The sequence below is a fragment of the Indicator indicator genome, chromosome 25 (genome assembly GCF_027791375.1).
Source record: "Indicator indicator isolate 239-I01 chromosome 25, UM_Iind_1.1, whole genome shotgun sequence".
In the NCBI taxonomy this organism is placed as follows: domain Eukaryota; kingdom Metazoa; phylum Chordata; class Aves; order Piciformes; family Indicatoridae; genus Indicator; species Indicator indicator.
The window spans coordinates 16,056,435-16,082,823 of record NC_072034.1 but is presented as its reverse complement, the minus strand read 5'-3'; the positions used below and the strand labels follow the sequence as shown (position 1 = coordinate 16,082,823).

Sequence of the window (26,389 nt, the reverse complement as noted above, 5' to 3'; positions counted from 1 at the left end):
CTGCACCCCCAGATCAGATAGTCACAGTGCACTGGAGACAAAGGCACACAGAGAGCAGGGGGAAGCCAGCAATGCAGCTCTAAGGGTCTCTGAAGCTTCACAGGTTTGATGGTGCTCATGCAGAGCCATTACAAGCATGCAGGTAAATTGGACACCTGCTCTTGCAAGCCCTTTTGAGTTAACTGCATGATCAAACCATACATTGTGACAAGGAGGATCCAGACACTGAAGTGCAGATGCAAGGTCTTGCACGTGGATCAGGTCAATCCCAAGTGCTGCACCCAGAATGGGCAGAGAGCAGCCCTGAGGAGAAGGGCCTGGGGCTGCTGGGTGAGGAGCAGCTCAGCAGGAGCCAGCAATGTGAGCTGGCAGCCCAGGAGCCAACCCTGTGCTGGGCTGAGCCCCAGCAGGGTGGGCAGCAGGGGCAGGGAGGGGATTCTGCCCCTCTGCTCTGCTCAGACCTCACCTGCAGTGCTGGGGCAGCTCTGGAGTCCTCAGCACAGGAGAGACAGGGACCTGTTGGAGCAGGGACAGAGGAAGCCACCACAGTTATGTAAAGGCTGGAGCACCTCTGCTATGGGGACAGCCTGGGAGAATTGGGGCTGCTCAGCCTGGAGATAAGAAGGCTCCAGGGAGACCTTTGTGCAGCCTTGCAGTGCTTGAAAGGGCTCCAGGAGAGCTGGGGAGGGACTTTTGACAAAGGCATGGAGTGACAGGATGAGAGGTGATGGCTTCAGACTGGAAGAAGCTGGATTGAGATGAGACAGGAGGAAGAAAGGTGAGGCACTGGCACAGGTGGCCCAGAGGGATTGTGAAGGCTCCAAACCTGGAAGGCAGGTTAGATGGGGTTAGATGGTGTAGTGGGAGGTGTCCCTGCCCCTGGCAGGAGGGGTGGAACTGGCTGATCTTTAAGCTCCTTTCCAACCCAAACCACTCTAGGATTCTGTGATTAAAACCCCTCTTCATGTTAGAAGGTTTTCTAGCTTCTCTGAGCTGCTGTTCAGACATCCAAACCTGCTGCTCACTGCTTTCACACCTTCACAACAACATGGATGGGGTGGGAAGAATTAAATGGGAGGAGGAGGAAACAGAAGACTGGAGGAAAACAATTAAATAAACAAAGTCTGTGAGGAATTTTTGCACCTGGGGGAAAGAAAAAGCATCAAGCAAACAACAACAGAAGTCCACAAGCTCTCAGGTAAACTCTGAGCACAGCAGTTTTGAGGTTTGGGAAGATTTTCAGTGCAGAGTCTGTGTACAGCCCTAATTTCTGAGAGAGTTCCATAAATCCTCCCTAGTAACAAGTTGATGAGAGCAGCACCAGACTTGGTGGAGTTAGGTCAGGTTATGGGGCTGGACTCAAGGATCTTAAAGCCAAGCAAAATGATTCTATGAAATCCAAACAAGTTTGGAGAGAGAAAAAAGTTGTCGTGGACTCTATGGAGAACTAAGGCCACAAAGACTAAGCCTAGGAGGAAATTATAGGAGGCAACTCTAGGGAAAAGGAGCTGGGAGTGCTGGGGGCCAACAGGATGCCCATGAGCCAGCAGTGTGCCCTGGTGGCCAAGAAGGCCAAGGGGCTCCTGGGGTGCATCAAGAGGAGTGTGGCCAGCAGGTGAGAGAGGTTCTCCTCCCCCTCTGCTCTGCCCTGCTGAGGCCACAGCTGGAGCATTGTGTCCAGTTCTGGGCTCCCCAGCTCAAGAGGAACAGGGAACTGCTGGAGAGGGCACAGCAAAGGGCTGCAGAGCTGCTGAGGGCACTGCAAGAGCTCTGGTGAGGCAAGGCTGAGAGCCCTGGGGCTGTTAGCCTGCAGAAGAGCAGCCTGAGGGGGATCTGATCAATGCTGATCAATACTCCTAGGCTGGGGGTCAGGAGGATGGGGCCAGGCTTTGTTCAGTGGTGCCCAGGGACAGGACAAGGGCTCAGGGCACAAAGTGGAACATCAGAAGTTCATCTGAACATGAGGAGGATCTTCTGTAATGTAAGGGTGAGGGAGCCCTGGGGCAGGCTGCCCAGAGGGGTGGTGCAGACATCCCAAACCCACCTGGACATGTTCCTGTGTGACCTTGTCTAGGTGACCCTGCCTTGGCAGGAGGCTTGGACTGGATGATCTCCAGAGATCCCTCCCAACCCCTACCCACTGTGATTCTGTGAGATTTTCCTGGCTAGATTTTTGCAGCCAAAGGCTGCAGCTGAACACTGCTGTGAAGGGCAGAATGCTGCTGACAGGCTGATCCCTGCCGTGCCGGGAGGGATTTGGGACACTCGAGTCACTGCAGTATGAGCCTGGAGTGACCTTCTCATCCCTCAGAACTGAAGCTCAAACATCAAGTGCACTCCAAGCACACATGCTGAATAGGAACATGCTGGATTTGCAGCAAGTTTGGAGAGAAGAAGTCCAAGGGAAGCTGCCAGGGCAGCACAACCCTCATGCAAAGCCTCTTTACAGAGCTGCCACATTTCAGTCGCTTTTTAGAGTCAACTGCAAAGTTTTTACCCAGGAGTTCATTCAAGCTGAAGAATTCTGTGTCTGTAAAACAGATATATATGGAACTTACTGGTCTGTCCTGTGAGCAAACCTAAAGACTTCCCTCCTTTCTACTACCAGTTCTGCTCTTTAAGCTCACCCTCCATGATAGTCAGAGGATCTTCCACCTTGGGACGAAGGATGTTGGGGCCAAAAACGGTGGCCAGGTTTTGCACACTCATTTTGTTGATGCCTGAGTAGGACTGGACTTCATCAAGGAACCTGTGGAGAAGAAAGAGGCCTTTAAGGACCATGTTAAAAAGGACATTAAAAAAAAAATCAAACCATAAAATCAATTCAAAGCATAGTGATGGTTTCTTCACATCCTTCAAGGGTTTCCTTCTGAATACTCATGGGACACCTGGAAAGCTCAAGGTTAATTCTCCTCAACTCACAGGATCACAGAATGTTAGAGGTTGGAAGGGACCTCCAGAGATCAGCCAGTCAGGGTCACCCAGGGTAGTCCACACAGGAATGCATCCAGGTGGGTTTGGAAAGTGTCCAGAGAAGGAGACTCCACAACCTCTCTGGCAGCCTGCTCCAGGGCTCTCTCACCCTCACACCAAAAAAGTTTCTCCTCATGTTGAGGTGAAACCTTCTCTGTTCCAGTTTGTGTCCACTGCTCCTTGGCTTATCACTGCACATCACCCAGCAGAGCCTGGCCCCCTCCCCTTGTCTCCCACCCCTCAGCTATTGACAGACATTGATCAGATCCCTCTCAGCCTTCTCCTCTCCACACTAACCACCCCCAGGGCTCTCAGGCTCTCTTCCCAGGGGAGATGCTCAAGTCCCCAACTCCTCCTCCTGCCTCTCCCTTGGCCTCTCTCCAGCAGGTCTCTGTCTCTCTTGAACTGGGGGGCCCAGAGCTGGACACAGGATTGCAGCTGTGCTCTCAGCAGGGCAGAGCAGAGGGAGAAAAGAACCTGCAGCTGGGGAAGAACAACCCCAGGGCAGGCTAAGGGCTGAGCTGTTGGAGAGCAGCTCTGGAGAAAGACCTGGGACTGCTGGGGGACAACGGAGTGACCATGAGCTAGCAATGTGCCAAGAAGGCCAAGGGACTTCTGGGGTGCATTAAGACTGAGGGGAAGATCTGCTCAATGCTGATCAATACTCCAAGGCTGGGGGTCAGGAGGATGGGGCCAGGCTTTGTTCAGTGGTGCCCAGGGACAGGACAAGGGCTCAGGGCACAAAGTGGAACATCAGAAGTTCATCTGAACATGAGGAGGATCTTCTGTAATGTAAGGGTGAGGGAGCCCTGGGGCAGGCTGCCCAGAGGGGTGGTGGAGTCTCCATCTCTGGAAACACTCAAAACCTGCCTGGATGTGTTCCTGGGTGAGTGTGATGAAACAATCCAACAGGTTGCTCAGAGAGGTAGTTGAGGCCCCATGCCTGGAGATATTCAAGGTGAGGCTGGACAGGGCTCTGAGCAACCTGCTCTAGTGGAGGATGTCCCTGTTGACTGCAGGGGGTTGGGCTGGATGAGCTTTGGAGCTCCCTTTCAACCCAAACCATTCTATACTTTCTCCAGGTGACCCTGCCTTGGCAGAGGGATTGGACTCAATGCTCTCCAAAGGTCCCTTCCAACCCCTAACCACACTGTGAGCCACTGTGACACCATAGAGAGGACAGAAGACAGCCTTCTACCTGCCTGCACTTCTTGCTTATGAAAGCAAAGCCAGAACTGTGCACCTTGATGGAGCAAATGAGGGATGAGTCATGCAGCAAACCTCTGCTTTTAGTGCATCCACTGAAGTTCAGCCATTCTCTGAGCATGGGCAAGGCTCTTCCTTCAGGGCACATAGCCAGCCAGGCCTGCCTGCCAGCTCACAGCTGGGAATGCCACAGGGATGTGCTTGCAGGAGCACTCACCTGCAGATATACTTCAGCAGATTGTAATTGGCAGCTGGCAGGCTCTTCACTTGCTTCACCAGTTCTTTAAGGCCCTGCGTGTGATTTAAGGATAAAAACAAACAAACAGGGAGTGAGGAGGCAGCAGTTCTTGGGATTCTACCAAAGAGACAGAAAAAGGCAGCAGTTCCTCTCAGCAGACTAGGAGCACAACACTGAAACTGCAGTGCTCAGTGATACACAGAGGGTACCACCAGGGACACCTTCCAGAGTCCAAGCTGTGTGCTCCACCTGACACACTGCAGGGCAGGGATGGCATCCAGAGGGACTAGGACAGGCTTGAGACATTCTTGGCCCAAGCCAGGCTCATGAAGTTCAACAAGGCCAGATGCAAGGTCCTGCACCTGGGTCAGGGCAATCCCAAGCACAGATCCAGGCTGGGTGAGGAGAGACTCAAGAGCAGCCTTGAGGAGAAGGCCTTGGGGGTGTCAGGTGGTGACAAAGTGCCCAGGAGCCAGCAATGGTCCCTGGCAGCCCAGAGCCAGCTGTGTGCTGAGCTGCATCCAGAGCAGGGAGAGCAGCAGCACAGGGAGGGGATTCTGCCCTCTGCTCTGCTCTGCTCTGACCCCACCTGCAGCACTGCCTCCAGCTCTGGGGCCCCCAGCACAAGAAGGACCTGGAGCTGCTGGAGAGGGTCCAGAGAGGGCCATGAAGATGATCAGAGGGCTGGAGAACCTCCCCTGTGGGGACAGGCTGCTCTAAGGTCTCCCTGGAACCTTCTCTTCTCCAGGCTGAACACCCCCAGCCCCCTCAGCCTGTCCTCACAGCTGAACTGGTCCAACCCCCTGATCAATTCCATGGCCTCCTCTGGACCTGCTCCATCACATCCATGTCCTTCCTCTATTGAGGGCTCCAGAGCTGCACACAGTACTCCAGGTGAGGTCTCCCCAGGGCAGAGCACAGTGGCACAATCACCTCTCTGGCTCTGCTGGCAACACTGCATCCAAAGCAGGATGCGATTTGCCTTCTGTGCTGCAAGCTCACACTGCCTGCTCCTGTACAGGCACAGCAGAGGTTGGCACATGCCAGCAGGAAACTGCCAACTCACCATCTCCTCCTCCTTGCTGAGCAGTTTGGCACAGGACAGGAACTCCTCATACTTGGCATAGGGAACGACTGGCTCCGGGAGCTCCCTCAGGTACAGCTTGAGCAGCGACGCCACCGTGTGCACATCCGTGGTGCTGGGGGGTGGAACACAGGAGGCCATCAGCAGGCTCACACCTTGACATTCCCAGGATACAAAGTGGCACTGCTCCATCCTCACCCCATATTTCATTGACAAAAGATGCACTAGAGAGAGAGCAGATCTGGAATCTGGGGGTTGGGTTGCTTAGGGCACCTGCAAGTGACTAATTGACAACTCTGCTGATTTCCTGCTCTGAGTTCCTGCAGAGGTGAGCACAAGCCAACCTCTGGAGGGTCAACAAGACCAAGGGCAAGGGCCTGCAGCTGGGTTGAGGCAATCCCACGCACAAATCCAGGCTGAGGAGAGGGACTTGGGGGTGCTGGGGGAGGAGAAGCTGAGCAGGAGCCAGCAGGGAGCACTTGCAGCCCAGAGAGCCAAGCAGAGCCTGGGCTGCAGCAAGAGAAGTGTGGCCAGCAGGGCCAGGGAGGGGATTCTCCCCCTCTGCTCCACTCTGCTCAGACCCCACCTGCAGCTCTGGGGCCAGGTCTGGAGCCTCTGTTGCAGGAAGGCTCTGGAGGGGCTGGAAGGTGTCCAGAGAAGGGCCCTGAGGATGAGCAGAGGGCTGGAGCTGCTCTGCTCTGAGGACAGCCTGAGAGAGTTGGGGTTGTGCAGGCTGGAGAGGAGAAGGCTGCCAGGAGACCTTCTGGTGGCCTTGCAGCATCTGAAGGGGGCTCCAAGAAAGCTGGGGAGGGACTTTGGAGGGTGTGAGGGAGGGATAGGAGTGGGGGGATGGAGCAAAAGTAGAAGTGGGGAGATTCAGATTGGATGATAGGAAGAAGTTTTACACCACGAGGGTGGTGAGAGCCTGGCAGAGGTTGCCCAGGGAGGTGGTGGAAGCCTCATCCCTGGAGGTTTTTGCAGCCAGGCTGGATGTGGCTGTGAGCAACCTGCTGTGGTGTGAGGTGTCCCTGCCCATGGCAGGGGGTTGGAACTGGCTGAGCCTTGAGCTCCCTTCCAACCCTGACAGTTCTGTGGTTCTATGATCAGAACAGCCTTGGATTACTGTGGTCTGGTGGAAGCTGTCTGATTCCAGGTAGGAGAAGAGAAATGATAAAGCACTGTGCCTGTAAAGCTGGCATTAAAATGTTAAGCACCCTCCTGGATTCAAACTCCCAGCAACTCCCAGCTCCCAGCCAGGCACTAGGGAAATTCTGCAAACAAAACACTACCAAAATCTACATTTTCTAAGAATCACAGAATGACAGCAGCTGGAAGGGACCTCCAGAGATCATTGAGTTCAGTCCCCTTGCCAGAGCAGGATCACCTAGGGCAGGTCACACAGGAACACATCCAGGCAGGTTTTGAAGACATCCAGTGAAGGAGACTCCACAACCTCTCTGGGCAGCTCCAGCACCCTCACAGTAAAGAATTTTTTTCCCATGTTGAGATGGAATTTCCTGTGGTTGAGTTCACATCCACTGCCTGTTGTCCTGTCACTGGATATCAGTGAAAAGAGCCTGGCTCTATCCTTCTGCCAGCCACCCTGCAGGTATTTATGGACATGGATCAGATCCCTTCTCAGCCTGAACAGCCCCAGGGCTCTCACTCTCTCCTCCTAAGAGAGATGCTCCAGTCTCATAATCATCCTTCCAGCTCTGTTGAGCTCTCTCAAGCTCTCACTCTCTCCTCCTAAGAGAGATGCTCTTAATCATCCTTCTAGCTCTCTGTTGAGCTCTCTCAAGCAGATCCCTGTCCCTCTTGAACTGGGGAGCCCAGAACTGAACACAATACTCCAGGTGTGGGCTGACTAGGCCTGAGTGGTTTGGCCTGGAAGGGACCTTCAAGATCACCCAGTTCCAACCCCCTGCCATGGGCAGGGACACCTCACATTAGATCAGGTTGCTCAGAGCCACATCCTTGAACACCTCCAGGGAGGGAGCCTCCTTGGGCAACCTGTGCCAGTCTCTCCCCACCCTCACTTGAAACAACTTCTTCCCCATCTCCACTCTCAATCTCCCCTCTCCCAGCTCAAAGCCATTGTCCCTCAGCCTGGAACTCCAAGTCCTTGTCAGAAATCCCTCCCTTCCCAACATCCAGTCCAAATCTACCCTCCTCAAGAAATTCCTGAGCAACAACTAAAAGCAATCCCAGAGGTTTCCAACCTAAGCAATCATTTCCCCTTCTTTGTGCTGTCAGGATCCATGCTTCAAGGAGCACATCAAAATAATTTGATGCCAGTCCCTTCGTGTGAAGGGAGCTCCTTAAGAGCAGAGCAGAGCAGATGGAGGATAAAAAGGTTGAAGAAGGGGAGGAAAGCCCTGAAAATTGATGGAAGTTAGGAGCTTCCTCATGGAAAGGGGAATTAAGACACTGGAATGGACTGCCCAGGGGAGGTGGAGGAGTCACCATCCCTGAAGGTGTTGAAGGAAAGGTTGGATGTGGCACCATGGTCAGGTCCATGTGGTGGTCATAGGCTGGACTTGATGATCTCAGAGGTCTCTTCCAGGAGCCTCAGTAATTCTGTGGTCCTGTGATTCTCCTCTCAGCGTGAAGTCCTGACAGGATTTCACTGGCTGCTAAAACCCAGGCAGAGCCGAGATGAGAAATGGGAAGCAGGATGCTGAGGAGCAAGGAAAGCAAGAGGAATTCTGTGTTCTCAGGGGAACCTCCTGCACACAAGTCAACAGAAGGCTGCTTTCAGAGCTGATGTGAGAAACCCAGGTCCCAGTTAATAGCCTGGGAGATACTCTCAGCTCTGTAATGCTTCTGTGTCTGCTGCCTGGATGCTGAGGCACTGCCCCAGACTGCCACGAGATGGTAGGATTGCAAAGCAGGAGTTTGGAAACCTTTTTTTTTCCTTCTAAACTGTGCTGCAACATTGCTTAGAACTTTCACACAGAATCAGAGCATCAAAGGGGATGGAAGGGACCTCTGGGGATCATGGAGTGCAAGCCTCCTGCCAAAGCAGAGTCACCCAGGGCAACTCACACAAGATGCTGTCCAGGCAGCTTTGTGAAGACAGAATTACAGAATCACAGAATGGGTTGGGTTGGAAGGGAGCTCTAAAGCTCATCCAGGCCAACCCCCTGCACTCAGCAGGGACATCCTCCACTAGATCAGGTTGCCCACAGCCCTCTCCAGCCTCACCTTGAATATCTCCAGGGATGGGGCCTCAACCACCTCCCTGGGCAACCTGTTCAAGGGTTCCACTAGCTTCCTGGTGCAGAACTTGTTCCTAACATCCAATCTAAATCTGCTCTGCTCTAGTTTGAAGCCACTGCCCCTGGTCCTACCACTGCAGACCCAGGATCCCAGGCTCACAGGATGTTAGGGGTTGGAAGGGACCTCTGGAGATCTTCCAGTCCAAGCCCCTGCCAGAGCAGGACCAGAGAATGCAGCACAGGGCACACAGGAACACATCCAGACAGGGCTGCAAAGGCTCCAGGGAAGGAGACTCCACAACCTCTCTGGGCAGCCTGCTCCAGGGCTCTGGCACCCTCCCAGTGCAGAAGTTCCTCCTCCTGCTGAGCTGGAACCTCCTGTGCTGCAGTTTCCATCCCTTGCCCCTTGGCCTAGCCCAGGGCACAGTGAGCAGAGGCTGTCCCTGTCCCTTCCTTCCTGCCCCCCAGCCCTCAGCTCTTGAGAGACATTGAGCAGATCCCTCTCAGCCTTCTCCTCTCCACACTAACCACCCCCAGGGCTCTCAGCCTCTCCTCCCCAGGCAGTGCTCCAGGCCCTTCAGCATCCTTGCAGCCCTCCCTTGGCCTCTCTCCAGCAGATCCCTGTAGATCCCTCCTGAGCTGGGGAGCCCAGCACTGGATGCAATATTCCAGGGGAGGTCTCAGCAGGGCAGAGCAGAGGGGGAGGAGAACCTCCCTGGCTCTGCTGCCCACACTCTGCTGAATGCCCCCCAGGACCCCCTTGGCCTTCTTGCCCCCCAGGGCACATTGCTGTGCCCTGCAGAACTTGCTGCCCACCAGCACTGCCAGCTCCTTCTCCTTGGGGCTGCTCTCCAGCAGATCCCCTCCCACCCTGTCCTGCTGCAGTTTATTCTTCCTGCCCAGCTGCAGGACTCTGCTCTCCTCCTTGCTGACCCTCAGGAGGTTCCCCTCTGCCCAGCTCTCAGTCTGTCCAACTCTCTGAATGGCCTCACAGCCTTCACAGTCTCTCTCCATCCTTCATGCAGGCTCCTATTAGGTCTGCCTGGAGCCTTCTCTTCTCCAAAGTCTCCAGAACCCTCCTTCCACAGGAATTAGCCAGCAGCTTTGGGCAGCAGAAGCAAACACACCCGTCCACCCCCATCCATACACACAAACCCTGCCTGCCAGCCTCATCAGGAGCTGGAGTCTTAAATTCTGTTAAGCAACAGCTTGAGAAATGCTGGGAACTTGCCTCTTTTTAAAAAAATCCCTGGAGACATTCAAGGTCAGACTTGATGTGGTCCTGGGCAGCCTGATCTAGCTGGAGGTATCACAGTCTCACAGTGTATCAGAGGCTGGGAGGGACCTCCAGAGATCATCAGGTCCAAGCCCCCTGCCAGAGCAGGATCACCTAGGGGAGTCTGCACAGGAATGCATCCAGGTGGGGTTGGAAAGGCTCCAGAGAAGGAGACTCCACAAGCCTCTTGCTCCAGGGCTGTCACCCTCACTCCTCATGAGGAGAAGTTTCTCCTCATCTTGAGCTGAAATCTTCTATGGTCAGGTTTGAACCCACTGTTCTTTGGCTTATCACTGGGAACCACCCAGCAGAGCCTGGCCCCCTCCCCTTGCCCCCCACCCCTCAGCTATTGAGAGACATTGATCAGATCCCTTCAGATTCTCTTCTGCAGACTAAACAGTCCCAGGGCTCTCAGGCTCTCTTCTCAGGTGTCCCTGCTCCCTGCAGGGGGGTTGGACAAGATGACCTTGGAGGGTCCCTTCCAGCCCAATGCCATCTGTGAATCTTTGACTATTCTACATGCCCACAACTCCTCACAGAGAGAACCAGAGCATTGCTGCTGCTGAGAAGATGGTACCCAGGGAGGTGGTGGAGCCTCCTTGTCTGGAGACTTTCCAAACTTGCCTGGATGTGTTCCTGTGTGACCTGCCCTGGTTGGGGGGGGTTGGACTGGATGATGTCCAGAGGTCCCTTCCAGCCCTTAAAATTCTGTGCCTCTGTGATCTGCTTGAAGTTAACATTGATCTCAACATCTTACTTTTCTCTTTAGAGAGAGAACAAAGCCAAACATCTATCCTGCTCCTTAGTCCTTGTGCTCATGATTTTCACAACCCTGGCTACTTTCCAGAAAGCCATTCAGGCAAGCAAGCTCCAGGAGGAGTAGTGAAGATGGACAGATTCTATTTCCAAGTTAGACACTCACTTCAGGAATGCCAACAGCAGCAAATTCATCCAAGCAACCATGACAGCATTTTAGGACAGGCAAATGAAAAGACAAACTCTGTGGATAGGGATGAAAAACTACTTAGAATAATATAAATCCTTGAAGTGCTTGGTCAGGTAAGGTGGGCAGAGGCCTAAGCAACAGATGGGTTCCCAGCAGGAGCGGGAGCAGGAGAAGGAGGAGAAGGAGAAGGAGAAGGAGAAGGAGAAGGAGAAGGAGAAGGAGAAGGAGAAGGAGAAGGAGAAGGAGAAGGAGAAGGAGAAGGAGAAGGAGAAGGAGAAGGAGAAGGAGAAGGAGAAGGAGAAGGAGAAGGAGAAGGAGAAGGAGAAGGAGAAGGAGAAGGAGAAGGAGAAGGAGGAGAAGGAGAAGGAGGAGCAGCCAGCTCAGTGAAGATGCTGATGAATAATTTGATCATTTGATAGGTTGTTCAGAAAGGCTTTTTAGGGCTTCTGCAAGGGTTTGCAAGCATATGAAAACATGGAAGCCCACCAGAGAGAAACTACCTGTTCTTTCTTTCTTGGAAGGGCAAGTCACCAATCTTGCAACCCTAAGTAAGGATGCTCCCAGCTAGTAACAAACTCACACCTTCCACCCAGTCACAAAAGGTCAGCCTTTCTTAAAGGTGACCATGGTCACTTCCTAAGAAGTGTTCTTCCTTTCTCAGAGGTGACCAGGGTCTTCTAAGAAGCCATTTCACAGAATGGTAGAGGTTGGAAGGAACCTCTGAGGATCATCCAGTCCAACCCCCCTGCCAGAGCAGGGTCACCTAAAGCAGGTCACACAGGAACACCTCCAGCTGGGCTTTGAAAGTCACCAGGGAAGGAAAGTCCACCACCTCTCTGGGCAACCTACTCCAGGGCTCTGTTACCCTCCCAGCAGAGAAGTTCCTCCTCATGCTTAGATGGAACTTCCTATGGTCAGGTTTGTGCCCACTGCCTCTTGTCCTGTCACTGGGGACCACTGAGAAGAGTCAGGCCCCACCCTCCTGACACCAACCCTTAGATATTTGTGAGCATTGATCAGATCCCCCTCAGCCTCCTCTTCTGCAGCCCAACCAGCCCCAGGGCTCAGCCTCTCCTCACATGAGAGCAGTTCCAGACCCCTCAGCATCTCCGTGGCTCTCTGCTGGTCTCTCTCCAGTAGCTCTTTGTGCTTCCTGAGCTGGGGAGCCCAGAACTGGACACAGTGCTCCAGCTGTGGCCTCAGCAGGACAGAGCAGAGGGGGAGGAGAACCTCTCTCACCTGCTGGCCACACTCCTCTTGATGCACCTCAGGAGCCCCTTGGCCTTCTTGGCACCAGGACACATTGCTGGCTCAGGGTCACCTTCTTGGCCCCCAGCATTCCCAGGTCCTTTTCCCCAGAGCTGCCATGCAACATCTCAGCTCCAACCTGTGCTGCTCCCTGGAGCTGCTCTTCCCCAGCTGCAGGACTCTCCTCTTGCCCTTAGCCAGTGGCATTGGACTGCTCCCTGCCCAGCTCTGCAGCCTGCCCAGGTCAGGATGGCAGCACAGCCTGCAGGGTGTCAGCCACTCCTGGCCAGTCTGGGCCCATCAACAAACTGGCTGAGGGGACACTCTGCCCCTTCACCCCCTTGCCCCAGTGGCAAGGGCAATAAACCCAGGGCTGCCTTTTTCTCCTGTGTTTTTTTAGACCACAGCTTCCTAAAACTGAAATCCATGCAAATCTGCTCCAAATGTTCCTTCCCTGCCAAGAACTAAAGCCCACAGTCTCCTCCAGCAGGACACCAATTAAAGTGATTTAATGACCCTCCCATCACACTAGAAACTGTCTCCTAAGGTGCAGTTAATTGCTAGCCTGGGTCTTTATGTTGTGCCATATAGAGAGGCTGTTTCTGCTGATTAGGAAGAGGGCTGGAATCAAGAGGGACATGGAAGTGGCTCCAGATGCAGAGCTGAGGAGCAGGTTGTGAGGGTAAGGGAAGGAAGTCTGGAAGAGGCAGAAACAAAGAGGAACTTTCTAAGGTCACTTGTGTTTGGCAAGAACCAGCTGTCTAGGGAAGACTTCATCTCCCAGGAAAAGCTTTGGGTTAGGGATTACTTCCCTCTAGAAAGGGAATAAAGCCCCTGCTTTCTGGGGAACCATGTGCTTCTAAAAGCCATTTCCATGTGCAGGATTCTATCTGGACAAGGAAAGAACAATTTTCATGACCAACCACACCCAAGTCAATCACAGAATGGCAGGGGTTGGAAGGGACCTCTGGAGATCATTGAGTGGGTGTGCAAAAAAGGCTTGGATGTGGCACCTGGAGCCATGCTTTAGATGTCTTAGGTAATAGGTTGGACTTGATGATCTCTGAGGTCTCTTCCAAACTGGTTGATTCTCTTGATTTTGTTGAGTACAACTCTCCTGCCAAGGCAGAGCCACCTAGAGAATTACAGAATCAGAGAATTGTCAGGGCTGGAAAGGACCTCAAGGCTCAGCCAGTCCCAACCCCCTGCCATGGGCAGGGACACCTCACACCACAGCAGGTTGCTCACAGCCACATCCAGCCTGGCTGCAAAAACCTCCAGGGATGAGGCTTCCACCACCTCCCTGGGCAATCTCTGCCAGGCTCTCACCACCCTCATGGTGTAAAACTTCTTCCTATCATCCAACCTGAATCTCCCCACTTCTAGTTTTGCTCCATCCCCTCCAGTCCTGTCACTCTCTGACACTCTCCAAAGTCCCTCCCCAGCTTTCTTGGAGCCCCCTTCAGATGCTGCAAGGCCACCAGAAGGTCTCCTGGGAGCCTTCTCCTCTGCAGCCTGCACAACCCCAACTCTCTCAGGCTGTCCTCAGAGCAGAGCAGCTCCAGCCCTCTGCTCATCCTCAGGGCCCTTCTCTGGACACCTTCCAGCCCCTCCAGAGCCTTCCTGCAACAGAGGCTCCAGACCTGGCCCCAGAGCTGCAGGTGGGGTCTGAGCAGAGTGGAGCAGAGGGGGAGAATCCCCTCCCTGGCCCTGCTGGCCACACTTCTCTTGCTGCAGCCCAGGATGTCATTGGCTTTATCAAGAGAAGCACACAGAAGGTCACACAAGAACACATCCAGGTGGCTCTGGGATGTCTCCAGAGATGGAGATTCCACCACCTTTCTAGGCAGCCTGCTCCAGGGCTCCATCACCCTTACATTAACCCTGGAGGTGTTCAAGGTCAGGTTGGATGAGGCTTTGTGCAAGCTGGTCTTGTGCAATGCAGGGGAGATGGCAGTAGATGATATTCAAGGTCCCTTTCCACCTAAACCATTCTATTAATCCATGAAATATCCCAAGGGCAAGCAAAACAGATTCCCCAGAGGGGACAATTTTACAGAGCTGGAGCTGTCCTGGGAATGCCAAGGACACTTCAAGGAGCAGCAGGCAGCAGTGACTGACTAAGCCTAGGGAACTGTTAGCTCCTTAAAGCAGATTCCACAATGTCTGCAGGGAGACACAGAAGCTGTGAGCTCTTGATTTGATTCTTTTGTTGCTGTTGTTTTTAACCTGATGTACAATTTTCAGTTTAGTTTGTTTTTTTTTTTTGTTCACAGGAAAGGCCTCAGCAGTTTTCAGCTGTAGCAGCTGCACCTCCCCTTTCCCCAAGACTGTGAGCACTGCTGATGGGGCCAGTTTTCATCCCAAGGGGGGGCTGAGGTGTGAGATGCCTCAGGTCAGAGATTGGGGTTCCTCATTCTGGGAGGTGTTTGAGGAATTTCAACCCCTGGTTCATCTGTTAAACACAGAATCCTAGAATGACTTGGTTGGAAGGGACCTCAGAGATATCTACTCCAACCTCCCTGATGATTCTCCAGCAACACCATCTCCAACCATAAGACCTAAGATTAAATTAAAACATAAAGGTTTTTGCCTCTCTCATACTTGTCCTGAATTCACTCTGTGTTTTCCTAAGTGACTTCACAGAATTGGAACCCCTGGAGGGGGAGGGTTAGAAGGGACCTCTGGAGATCATCTGGTCACAGATTCAGACAGAATTGTCAGGGTTGGAAGGGAGCTCAAGGCTCAGCCAGTCCCAACCCCCTGCCATGGGCAGGGACACCTCACACCACAGCAGGTTGCTCACAGCCACATCCAGCCTGGCTGCAAAAACCTCCAGGGATGAGGCTTCCACCACCTCCCTGGGCAACCTCTGCCAGGCTCTCACCACCCTCAAGGGGAAGAACTCCTTCCTAATGCCTGATCTAAATCTGTCCTACTCCAGCTTGGATCCATTCCCCCCAGCTCCAACCCTTGTGCAAAGCAAGGTCACCTAGAGCAGGTTGCACAGGATTGCAATGTCCAGGCAGGCTTTGGAAGTCCCCAGAGATGAAGTCTCCACATCTCCCTGAGCTAGATTGTATGGTCCTGCTCTGGCAGGGGGGTTGGACTCCATGATCTCTTTGGGTCCCTTCCAAAAGCTGCCATCCTGTGAGCCTTGTTCTGAAGTCTTTGATCCATGTGCACTTCCACACAGGGAAAATGTCACCATGACAAATGACAAAGTACTCAAAGATCAGCTCTTGGTATTGGCTCCAACACTGATGACAGCAGTGAGTAGTTCTCCCAGCCAGAGCTACTGACCTGGAACTGCTACAGAAGTGTGACCTGGATTTCATCCTGCTTTGTGCCCCATCAACAAACACAGCAGCTCAGTCCTAACTGCAGCACTCTCCTTGGTATTGTTAGGGATGTTTGAGAACAAGCAAAATGTAGCTCAATAAACAGAATCTAGGTAGATGCTGAACTACCAGGATTTAACTAATAAGAACATATCAATATAGTCCTCTCCCTGGAGGTGTTCAGGGCCAGGCTGGATGAGGCCCTGAGCAAGCTGTGCTGGAGGAAGGTGTCCCTGCCCATGGCAGGGGGTTGGAACTAGATGATCTTGAAGGTCTCTTCCATTCCAAACCATTCTATGAATGTCTGAACCAATGCAGATGGATCTATGCATCATCATTCCATCTCTGCAATCCTCAGCACAGGAAGGACATGGACCTGATGGAGCAGGTCCAGACAGGGCTGCAAAAATGATCAGGGAGTTGGAGCAGCTCTCCCATGAAAAGAGGCTGAGGGAGCTGGGGGAGTTCTGCCTGCAGAGGAGAAGGCTGCAGGCAGAGCTCAGAGCAGCCTTGCAGTAGCTGAAGGGGCTCCAAGAAAGCTGCAGAGGGACTGTTGCCAAAGGCTTGCAGGGACAGGATCAGGGAGATTGGTTTGAAATGAGAGCAGAGCAGATTGAGATTGGATGTGAGGAACAAGTTCTGCACCAGGAGACTGCTGGAACACTGCAAGAGGTTGCCCAGGGAGGTGGGTTGAGGCCCCATCCCTGGAGATATTCAAGGTCAGGCTCAACAAAGCTTTGAGCAACCTGATCTAGCTGCAGGTGTCTCTGCTGAGTGCAGGGGGGGTGGACTGGATGACCTTTAGATGTCCCTTCCATCCCAAACCATTCTATGATTAAACACAGTGGATCTAAAGATCATGAGTGAAAGCAAACACAGATCCCTGATGTGTACAACTTTTTCTTTTCTCCAACAGTGGAAACTTTCCAAGGGCTCAACTTGCTAAACAGACTGCATCAGACCTAGAGACCCTGCTGCTGTTCAGCACAATCCAAAGAAAAGTTACCCCCAAAACATGGTGGCAAACAGGGAGGCACTTACTAACCACTGACAGATAAACTTCACCTCCAAAGTGAAGAAAAAGGTGGAAGAAAAAACAAACAGAACAAAAAGGTGGAAGAAAAAAAGGGAAATGCCCCTTGGAAACAATGGCAGAGATCAAAGAGAATTTCTGTTTGCCTGACTTCTGGACCATTGCTACACCTAAATCACAGCTCCTCAAAGCCCAGTGTGAACAAGTCAACAGCAGAAGGACCCTTCACAAGGAGACACACAAGGTCAAGGTTCTCTAAATGCTGCTTCAGAAGCAGAACTGCAGGAGCAGCAATTTCTAGGCAGCTCCTGCTGCTGTTTGTAATTGCTGTGGTGGAGCTGATCTGCCTCCCTCCCAGCAGCACCATGCCAAATCCTTTCTCCATTTCATCTGCCTGTTCCTGGGGCTCATTACTCTCTGCTACAGATGTTACTGGATAACCTTGCAGAAAAAAACAACACAAACCACACACACAAAAAAAACCCTGATGTGGATGAGGCCAGGACTCATCTGTTTTGGATAGGTAGAACTTGTGCACCTCTCTCAGTGGGGTGCTCAGAACAACATCCCCCTGGAGTTTGGAGGTGGCTTCTTTTTGTAGGCATTTACTCACAATAATCACTGACTCACTGAATGGGTTGGGTTGGAAGGGACCTTCAAGATCATCCAGTTCCAACCCTGCCACCATGGGCAGGGACACCTCCCACCAGCACAGCTTGCTCAAGACCTTGACAAGCCTGGCCTTGAGCACCTCCAGGGAAGGGGCAGCCACAGCCTCCCTGGGCAACCTGTGCCAGTCTCTCCCCACCCTCACTCAACAATTCCTTCCTCATCTCCGCTCTCACTCTCCCCTCTCCCAGCTCAAAGCCATTGTCCCTCAGCCTGTCCCTCCCAGCCCTTGTCCAAAGTCCCTCCCCAGCTCTCCTGGAGCCCCTTCAGGTACTGCAAGGTTGCTCTGAGGTCTGCCTGGAGCCTTCTCTTCTCCAGGCTGAACAGCCCCAATTCTCCCAGCCTGTCCTTACAGGAGAAGTTCTGCAGCCCTCTGATGATCTTGGTGGCCTCCTCTGGAGCCTCTCCAGCAGCTCCAGGTCCTTCTTGTGCTGGGGCCCCAGAGCTGGAGGCAGTGCTGCAGGTGGGGTCTGAGCAGAGCAGAGCAGAGGGCAGAATCCCCTCCCTGTGCTGCTGCTCTCCCTGCTCTGGATGCAGCTCAGCACACAGCTGGCTCTGGGCTGCCAGGGACCATTGCTGGCTCCTGGGCACTTTGTCACCACCTGACACCCCCAAGGCCTTCTCCTCCAGACTGCTCTGCAGCCACTCCTCACACAGCCTGGAGTTGTGCTTGAGATTGCCCTGACCCAGGTGTAGGACCTTGCACTTGGCCTTGTTGGCCAAGGTTGTATGGGGCCTTGAGCAACCCGGTCCAGTGAAAGGTGGCCCTGCCCAAGGCAGGGGAGTTGGACCTAGATGATCTTTAAGGTCCTTTCCAACCCAAACCATTCTATGATTATTGTCTCAGTCCCTTTTATTTTAAGACCAAAAGCCCAAAATGCTAAAGGAATACATAAAAGCAGAATTCCCTTCCAAGGATTTTCATAGGTAGCAGAACATATTGAAATTGGTGATAAGAGAAATTCTCCATGTGTGCAACTGACTCAGTGCCAGCATCAGCCCTGCATTGCAAATGATACCAAGATCAAGGCAATCTAGGTAGTTTTCAGGAAGTCAAACCATTAGCAATGATTTTCTCTAACCAGCTTTCCACAAAGGGAAATTCTCCAGAAACACTTTGGAATCAGACATTAAAGTCAGAAAATTAAAAAATAAAAAGAAATATAGAATCATAGAATTGTCAATGTTGGAAGGGAGCTCAAGGCTCAGCCAGTGCCAACACCCTGCCATGGGCAGGGACACCTCACACCACAGCAGGTTGCTCACAGCCACATCCAGCCTGGCTGCAAAAACCTCCAGGGATGAGGCTTCCACCACCTCCCTGGGCAACCTCTGCCAGGCTCTCACCACCCTCCTGCCCAACAACTTCTTCCTCACATCCAATCTCAATCTCCCCACTTCTACTTTTGCTCCATCCCCCCTACTCCTATCCCTCCCTCACACCCTCCAAAGTCCCTCCCCAGCTTTCTTGGAGCCCCCTTCAGATGCTGCAAGGCCACCAGAAGGTCTCCTGGGAGCTTCTCCTCTCCAGCCTGCACAGCCCCAACTCTCTCAGGCTGTCCTCAGAGCAGAGCAGCTCCAGCCCTCTGCTCATCCTCAGGGCCCTTCTCTGGACACCTTCCAGCCCCTCCAGAGCCTTCCTGCAACAGAGGCTCCAGACCTGGCCCCAGAGCTGCAGCTGGGGTCTGAGCAGAGTGGAGCAGAGGGGGAGAATCCCCTCCCTGGCCCTGCTGGCCACACTTCTCTTGCTGCAGCCCAGGATGCTAACAGGAACCACAGAAGAACCACCACAGCCCTCTCCTTCTCCCAGCTGCTGCTGCCTGGCTCCGCCAGCACCTCAGACCCTGTCTCGCCTGGGCTTGGGGGGGTGGGGTGCAGCTGGAGGGTCTTACCTGTCAAAAGAAGGCTTCTCTCCACAGTCAAAGGCATCCTGCAACTCCTTGACCAGGTTGGCCTGCCCTGGCAGGCGGAAGAGGCCCTCCTCCTTCAGCCCCCGCTGCCGGATGAAGTCCACGCACTGCTCCACCAGCATGGGCGCCAGGCGGCTGCCGAAGCGCTTCTCATAGCGCACCGTGTCCTCCAGCTTCTGCCCAAAGATACCTGCACAGGGAACACACACGGGGCACACTCACCCTGGGGACAGTCACACAGACACCTGAGGAGCCTCAGGTGACCCACAGGGCGCTCGAGTGCGCAGACGATGAACCTTCTGCCTTCTGAAGAGGAAAGTCCTAGAAAGGCTTAGGCTGGAAGGGACCTCAGAGATCTTCTGCTCCAACCCCTGCCATGGGCAGGGATGCCTCTCAAGTAGACTCAGCTGCTCAAGGCCTGGCTTTGAACATCTCCAGAGAGGAGGCATCCACAACAACCCTGTTCTTGAGACCCACCACCCTCCTACTGAAGAGCTTCCTAAGCCTGAAGGGAGGCTGTAGCCAGGTGGGGGTTGGTCTCTTCTCCCAGGCAAGCAGAGACAGAAGCAGAGGACACAGTCTCAAGCTGTGCAGGGGGAGGTTTAGGCTGGGCGTGAGGGAGAAATTCTTCACAGAAAGAGAGAATGGCCATTGGGATGTGCTGCCTGGGGAGGTGGTAGAGTCACCATCCCTGGAAGTGTTCAAAACCAGCCTGGATGAGGCACTCAGTGTTAGCTGATTAGATGGTGTTGGGTGAGAGGTTGGACTGGATATCTTGAAGATCTTTTCCAACATGGTTCATTCTGTGTGATTCTGTGATTCCAGTCTAACTCTGCTGTCTAACCCTCAGTGGGGTCCCCTCCAGTGGATAGTTCTAAGACTCAGAGCCAGATCATTCCAACTCTGACCTAGAAAGGTTGGACCAGATGAAACTTGGGGTCCCTTCCAAGCTGGCATTCGGGGAATCTGTGAATATTTGGAACATGGTCTCAAAAACACTGAGCAGAGGGAGTTAAATTACCTCCCTCCTCCTGCTGGCTCTGCTCCTGCTGATAATGCCCAGACTGCTGTCAAACCTTCCTTGATGCCAGGTCCACTGCTGGCACATGTCCAGCTTAACTGGCCACTGAGGGTCCTTTCCTCAGAGCTATTTCTCTGGGATCAGTCCTCTTTAGATGCAGGACTTGTACACCTGCAGGCCAGAAAGCCAACTGTATCTTGGGCTGCAGCAAGAGAAGTGTGGCCAGCAGGGCCAGGGAGGGGATTCTCCCCCTCCGCTCCACTCTGCTCAGACCCCACCTGCAGCTCTGGGGCCAGGTCTGGAGCCTCTGTTGCAGGAAGGATGTGCAGGGGCTGGAAGCTGTCCAGAGAAGGGCCCTGAAGATGAGCAGAGGACTGGAGCTGCTCTGCTCTGAGGACAGCCTGAGAGAGTTGGGGTTGTGCAGGCTGGAGAGGAGAAGGCTGCCAGGAGACCTTCTGGTGGCCTTGCAGCATCTGAAGGGAGCTCCAAGAAAGCTGGGGAGGGACTTTGGAGGGCGTCAGAGAGTGATAGGACTGGGGGGGATGGAGCATAACTAGGAGTGGGGAGATTGAGATTGGATGTGAGGAAGAAGTTGTTGGGCAGGAGGGTGGTGAGAGCCTAGCAGAGGTTGCCCAGGGAGGTGGTGGAAGCCTCATCCCTGGAGGTTTTTGCAGCCAGGCTGGATGTGGCTGTGAGCAACCTGCTGTGGTGTGAGGTGTCCCTGCCCATGGCAGGGGGTTGGGACTGGCTGAGCCTTGAGCTCCCTTCCAGCCCTGACAGTTCTGTGACAAGTTGGCCATCCTGCTCTAGTGTGTGCTTCTGAACACCCAGTCTGAGCTTCCCTTCAGGAACCCATGACAGCTCCTGGCTTTAACCAGAAGGGGTTTTTGCCTCTTTTCAAACAAAATTAATCAGCCTAGGGCAGGTTACTGCAGTGCTGTGATGCACAGCCACAGCTCATCCCCACTGACAGCACAATTAGGAGGAATAAGCTCTGTCCTGCTGCCTCTGCTTCCTTCCCTCCGTGCTGGCCTTCTTTTAATCAGTGATGTGCACAGCTGCAGAGGGAAGAGGAAGCTCTCAGCCCTCCCAGAGTGCTTTGAAACTCCTATTAACAATGACCCTGCAGTCAAAATGCATCACTTTATACTAATACATTTTGGAGGATGGTTTGGTTTTGTGTTTGGGATTTTTTTTCCCCCTTCCCTTTCAGAATTAGCTTTCAAAGCATGTCTAATAGAAAATGAGTAAAAGCAGAAGATGGGAAGAAGCACAGTGGGAACAGAAATCTTTTCTGTGTTACTATAAATTGCTGATGCACCACAACACAGAAAGTATTGAGGACAGGTGGCAGAAAGCATTAGGATGCCTGGAAGTGGGATGAGAAAGTATTCTGGGGGGACAAATAGAGAGTGGTAAGTGAGGAACATCTATCAAGTGGGCCAAAAGGTACTGAAGAAGATTTTAAATCAGCTTATACCTGAGGAAAAAATAAAAGCTGATGCAATGGAGAAGTAAGCAGGGACAGGAAGGAAAAATAAAATTGATCCACATAGGAGACTCAAATTTCCTAGTTCTGGTGTTTTAATGTAAAAAATGAGTGTCTTGTGATGTAAAGAGTTAATGTAAACATCTCCTCAGGAGCCAGCAATGGTCCCTGGCAGCCCAGAGCCAGCTGTGTGCTGAGCTGCATCCAGAGCAGGGAGAGCAGCAGCACAGGGAGGGGATTCTGCCCTCTGCTCTGCTCAGACCCCACCTGCAGCACTGCCTCCAGCTCTGGGGCCCCAGCACAAGAAGGACCTGGAGCTGCTGGAGAGGCTCCAGAGGAGGCCACAAAGATCATCAGAGGGCTGCAGAACCTCCCCTGTGGGGACAGGTTGAAGGAGTTGGGGCTGTTCAGTCTGGAGAAGAGAAGGCTCCAGAGGGACCTTAGGGCAGCTTTAGACCAGGGGTAGAGGAGATCTGGAGAGGGACTTTGACAAGAGATTATAGAGATAGGATGAGGGACAATGGCCTTGAACTGGGAGAGAGGAGATTTAGATTGGAGATGAGGAAGGGTGAGGGTGGGGAGAGACTGGCACAGGTTGCCCAGGGAGGCTGTGGCTGCCTCGTGCCTGGAGGTGTTCAAAGCCAGGTTTGGATGAGGCCTCGAGCAAGCTGTGCTGGTGGGAGGTGTCCCTGTCCATGGCAGGGGGTTGGAGCTGGATGAGCTTTCAAGTCCCTTCCAACCCAACCCATTCTATGAAGCCATGAATTGCTCCTGCTGCTGACTGCAGCAAGGTGCACTGTACACTAAGGCACTTCCACTGAGAGATTTGAAACACCCACAGCTAGGAATAATGCCTGGGGGAGGGACACAATGACTACAGGAGAGTTCTCAGATTGAACAGATTGGATTCAGATCCTGCACAGCCCTCAGAACACAGCAGCACTGAGTCTGGCCACAGCCTGAGGGGTAGGTGCATGGTCCAGCACCCTCACAGGTCAGATAAAGCCTCAGGGGCTTGGTTTCCCATCTATGAATGGTGGAATTACCATATCCAGCTCACAGGCATGAGGATGTCCACCTTCCCCTTTGGGAATCACACAACCAGGGAATGTTAGGGGCTGGAAGGGACTTGGAAAGCTCATCCAGTCCAACCCTCTGCCAGAGCAGGAGCACCTAGAGCAGGGCACACAGGAACACAGCCAGGCAGGTTTTGGATTATCTCCAGAAAGGGAGACTCCACAACCCCCCTGGGCAGCCTGTGCCAGTGTTCTGTCACCCTCACACTGAAAAAAATTTCTCTCATGATTCCATGGAACTCCCTCTGCCTCAGCTTCCACCACTGCCCCTTGTGCTGGCATTGGGCATCACCCAGCAGAGCCTGGCTCCAGCCTCTGGGCACTCTCCCTGCACATCTTCATCCCCAGCAATGAGCTCACCCTCAGGCTCCTCTGCCCCAAGCTAAAGAGCTCCCAGCTCATAGGGAAGCTCATAGCTAGCATGGTAGCCCTGACAGCCATGCAATAATCTAAAGCTAAGGCCTAGAGCTCATGGGAAAGCAGCACACCACACCTCAAAGTGCTTCTGAAGCCAGCACTTACTACACTCTGCACTCTGGAGTTTGTTTGGCTTTGGGATGCACCTCAGGCAGGCTTGGTTCGGTTTCAAAGCCTAGGCTGAAGTGCTCCAAAGGAAGCAGTTAGAACCACGGAATTGTTTCAGTTGGAGAAGACCTCCAAGCTCATTGAGTCCAACTGGCAACCCTGTTCCAGCCCCTCAGTGTTCTTGAATGAGAACTTGAGTGGCCCAAAGCTGAACCCAGTACTCAAGGTGTGGCCTCCCCAGAGCTGAGCCCAGGGGGACAATCCCTACCCCTGGTCCTGCTGGCCACACTACTGCTGATAGAGGCCATGCTGTTGGTGGCCTTCTTGGCCACCTGTGCACACTGCTGGCTCCTGTTCAGCCTGGTGTTAGGATGACCTTAGTTAGGTGATACTGCTGCAGCGACTCAGCACCACCATGGCCATTAACCCAGGTCCCAGAGTGCCATGGCCACAGGTTTCCTGAACACCTCCAGGGATGGGGACTCCATTTCACTGCAGGAACCAACCAAGAACACCTCTGTGGAGGAAGGAACAAAAGCAAGCCCTCAAGACTCACAGAATCATTCAGCTTGGAAAAGACCCTTGAGATCACCAGGTCCAACCATTAACCCTCCCCTACCAAGCTCACCACTAAACCACAGTGCTAAGTGCCACATCTAAATGACCTTTAAACACATCCAGAGATGTTGGAAGGGACCCTTGAAAGGCATCTTGTCCAAGCCTCCTGCAGTGAGCAGAGGCATCCCCAACTAGATCAGGCTGCTCAGGGATCCATCAAGTTTAACCTTGACTGTCTCCAGGGACAGGGCCTCCACTACCTCCCTGGGAGGTACAACTCATGTTGTAATCCAAACCCCAGCTCTCCTCCTGAATCTCAGTGTCTCCAAACCCCAGAACCCCCCAGACTCACAACCACTGGGGGTTGGAGTGGATGATCTCTGGAGGTCCCTTCCAACCCCTACCACCCTCTGATCCTGTGACCTATGGTTTCTCCTTGGGACAGAGTGCCAGAGGGGACACAAATAAACATGACCAAGAAGAAACCTTGAGACTGCAGCAGCTCAGTGTCCCCATGGCTAGCAGGAGGCAGGGAGAGCTCCAGGATTCCAGTTCTGACCAGATTTAATCAGCAGAACTGCTGCTGCAGAGAGGCCTTTGCAGGTCTTTCAAGATATACCCAATTAAGCCAAGCTCAGGTCTAACATCAAAGAGGACAATCACATGCTGGGGAAGGGCATGCCCACTGCTTACTCATTAACTACAACACTCCCATGGCAGGAGCCTGGCAAACATTTGCAGCACCTGGACTTGCAAGCCCCACAGACAGCCATACAGCTTAGGAGAGACATTAGGGTGCTAGATCCTAAGCATAGAATTGTCAGGGCTGGAAGGGAGCTCAAGGCTCAGCCAGTCCCAACCCCCTGCCATGGGCAGGGACACCTCACACCACAGCAGGTTGCTCACAGCCACATCCAGCCTGGCTGCAAAAATCTCCAGGGGTGAGGCTTCCACCACCTCCCTGGGCAACCTCTGCCAGGCTCTCACCACCCTCCTGCCCAACAACTTCTTCCTCACATCCAAACCGAATCTCTCCTCCTCTAGCTTGGATCCACTCCCCCGACTCCTATCCCTCCCTCACCCCCTCCAAAGTCCCTCCCCAGCTTTCTTGGAGCCCCCTTCAGATACTGCAAGGCCACCAGAAGGTCTCCTGGCAGCCTTCTCCTCTCCAGCCTGCACAACCCCAACTCTCTCAGGCTGTCCTCAGAGCAGAGCAGCTCCAGTCCTCTGCTCATCCTCAGGGCCCTTCTCTGGACACCTTCCAGCCCCTCCAGAGCCTTCCTGCAACAGAGACTCCAGAACTGGACCCAGAGCTGCAGGTGGGGTCTGAGCAGAGTGGAGCAGAGGGGGAGAATCCCCTCCCTGGCCCTGCTGGCCATACTTCTCTTGCTGCAGCCCAGGCTCTGCTTGGCTCTCTGGGCTGCAAGTGCTCCCTGCTGGCTCCTGCTCAGCTTCTCATCCCCCAGCACCCTCAAGTCCTTTTCTTCAGGGCTGCTCTCCAGCCAGTCCCTGCCCAGCCTGGATGTGTGCTTGGGATTGTCTTGACCCAGCTGCATGACCTTGGGTCAGGGCAAATGCTGCCTCTGTCTGCTCAAGGGTTGTGGCAGAGCTGTGGTACATCCAGTGGCAGATGCTGACAGCTAGAGCATGCTTTGAAAACCCAAGAATGCTGTTAGTCAATGATTTCCTTAGCTGCTGAACACAGGCAGGGTTCACATCTCAAGTGTACTGAGTGCAAGCTGCTGATTCAGTCAGGAGAAAGAAGATCTAGGCAGAAGTTCTGCCTCCTTGTTCTGTAAGGAACAGCATGAAGCAGGCCACCTGCTGCTCTGGCACTACCACAGCATCTGTACAGTCAGCATGGCTTCACCAAGGGCAAATCCTGCCTGACAAACCTGGTGGCCTTCTAGGAACAGGTCACAACATTAACAGATGAGGGGAGAGCAGCTGATGTCATTGACCTGGCCCTGAGCAAAGCCTCCCACACTGTCACACACCACAGCCTGGGCTCCAAGCTGGTGACACATGGGTTTGATGGGTGGACCACCAGGAGGATAAAGAACTGGCTTGATGGCCACACCCAAAGAGTGGCTGTCAATGGTCCACGTCCCAGTGGAGGCCAGGGACAAGTGGAGTCCCTCAGGGATCAGTGCTGGGACCAGGCTTGTTCAGCATCTTTGTTGGTGCCATGGGCAGTGGCATTGAGGCTCCCTCAGCAGGTTTGCTGCTGGCACCAAGCTGTGAGGTGCTGCTGACAGGCTGGAGGGAAGGGAAACATCCAGAGGGACCTGCACAGGCTGCAGAGCTGGGACCAGGACAACCTCAGGAGGTTCAACAAGACCAAGGGCAAGGTCCTGCAGCTGGGGCAGGGCAATCCCAAGCACAGATCCAGGCTGGGAGGGACTGGCTGGAGAGCAGCCCTGAGGAGAGGGACTTGGGGGTGCTGGGGGATGAGAAGCTGAGCAGGAGCCAGCAGGGAGCACTTGCAGCCCAGAGAGCCAAGCAGAGCCTGGGCTGCAGCAAGAGAAGTGTGGCCAGCAGGGCCAGGGAGGGGATTCTCTCCCTCTGCTCCACT

General features: G+C 53.5%; 1 protein-coding gene across 2 annotated transcripts in view; it reads right to left on the bottom strand.

Moving 5' to 3' along the window:
• The window catches only part of ARHGAP24 (Rho GTPase activating protein 24), a 210,888-nt gene that overhangs the window by 5,885 nt on the left and 178,614 nt on the right, over window positions 1-26,389 (bottom strand). For both annotated transcript variants that reach the window (XM_054392282.1, XM_054392283.1), the window contains 4 exons: window positions 19,128-19,335; window positions 5,484-5,616; window positions 4,397-4,470; window positions 2,628-2,749 (listed from right to left, as the gene is read on the bottom strand). In XM_054392282.1, coding sequence (XP_054248257.1) covers window positions 2,628-2,749; window positions 4,397-4,470; window positions 5,484-5,616; window positions 19,128-19,335 — 537 coding nt within the window. The remainder of the gene's footprint in view (window positions 1-2,627; window positions 2,750-4,396; window positions 4,471-5,483; window positions 5,617-19,127; window positions 19,336-26,389) is intronic.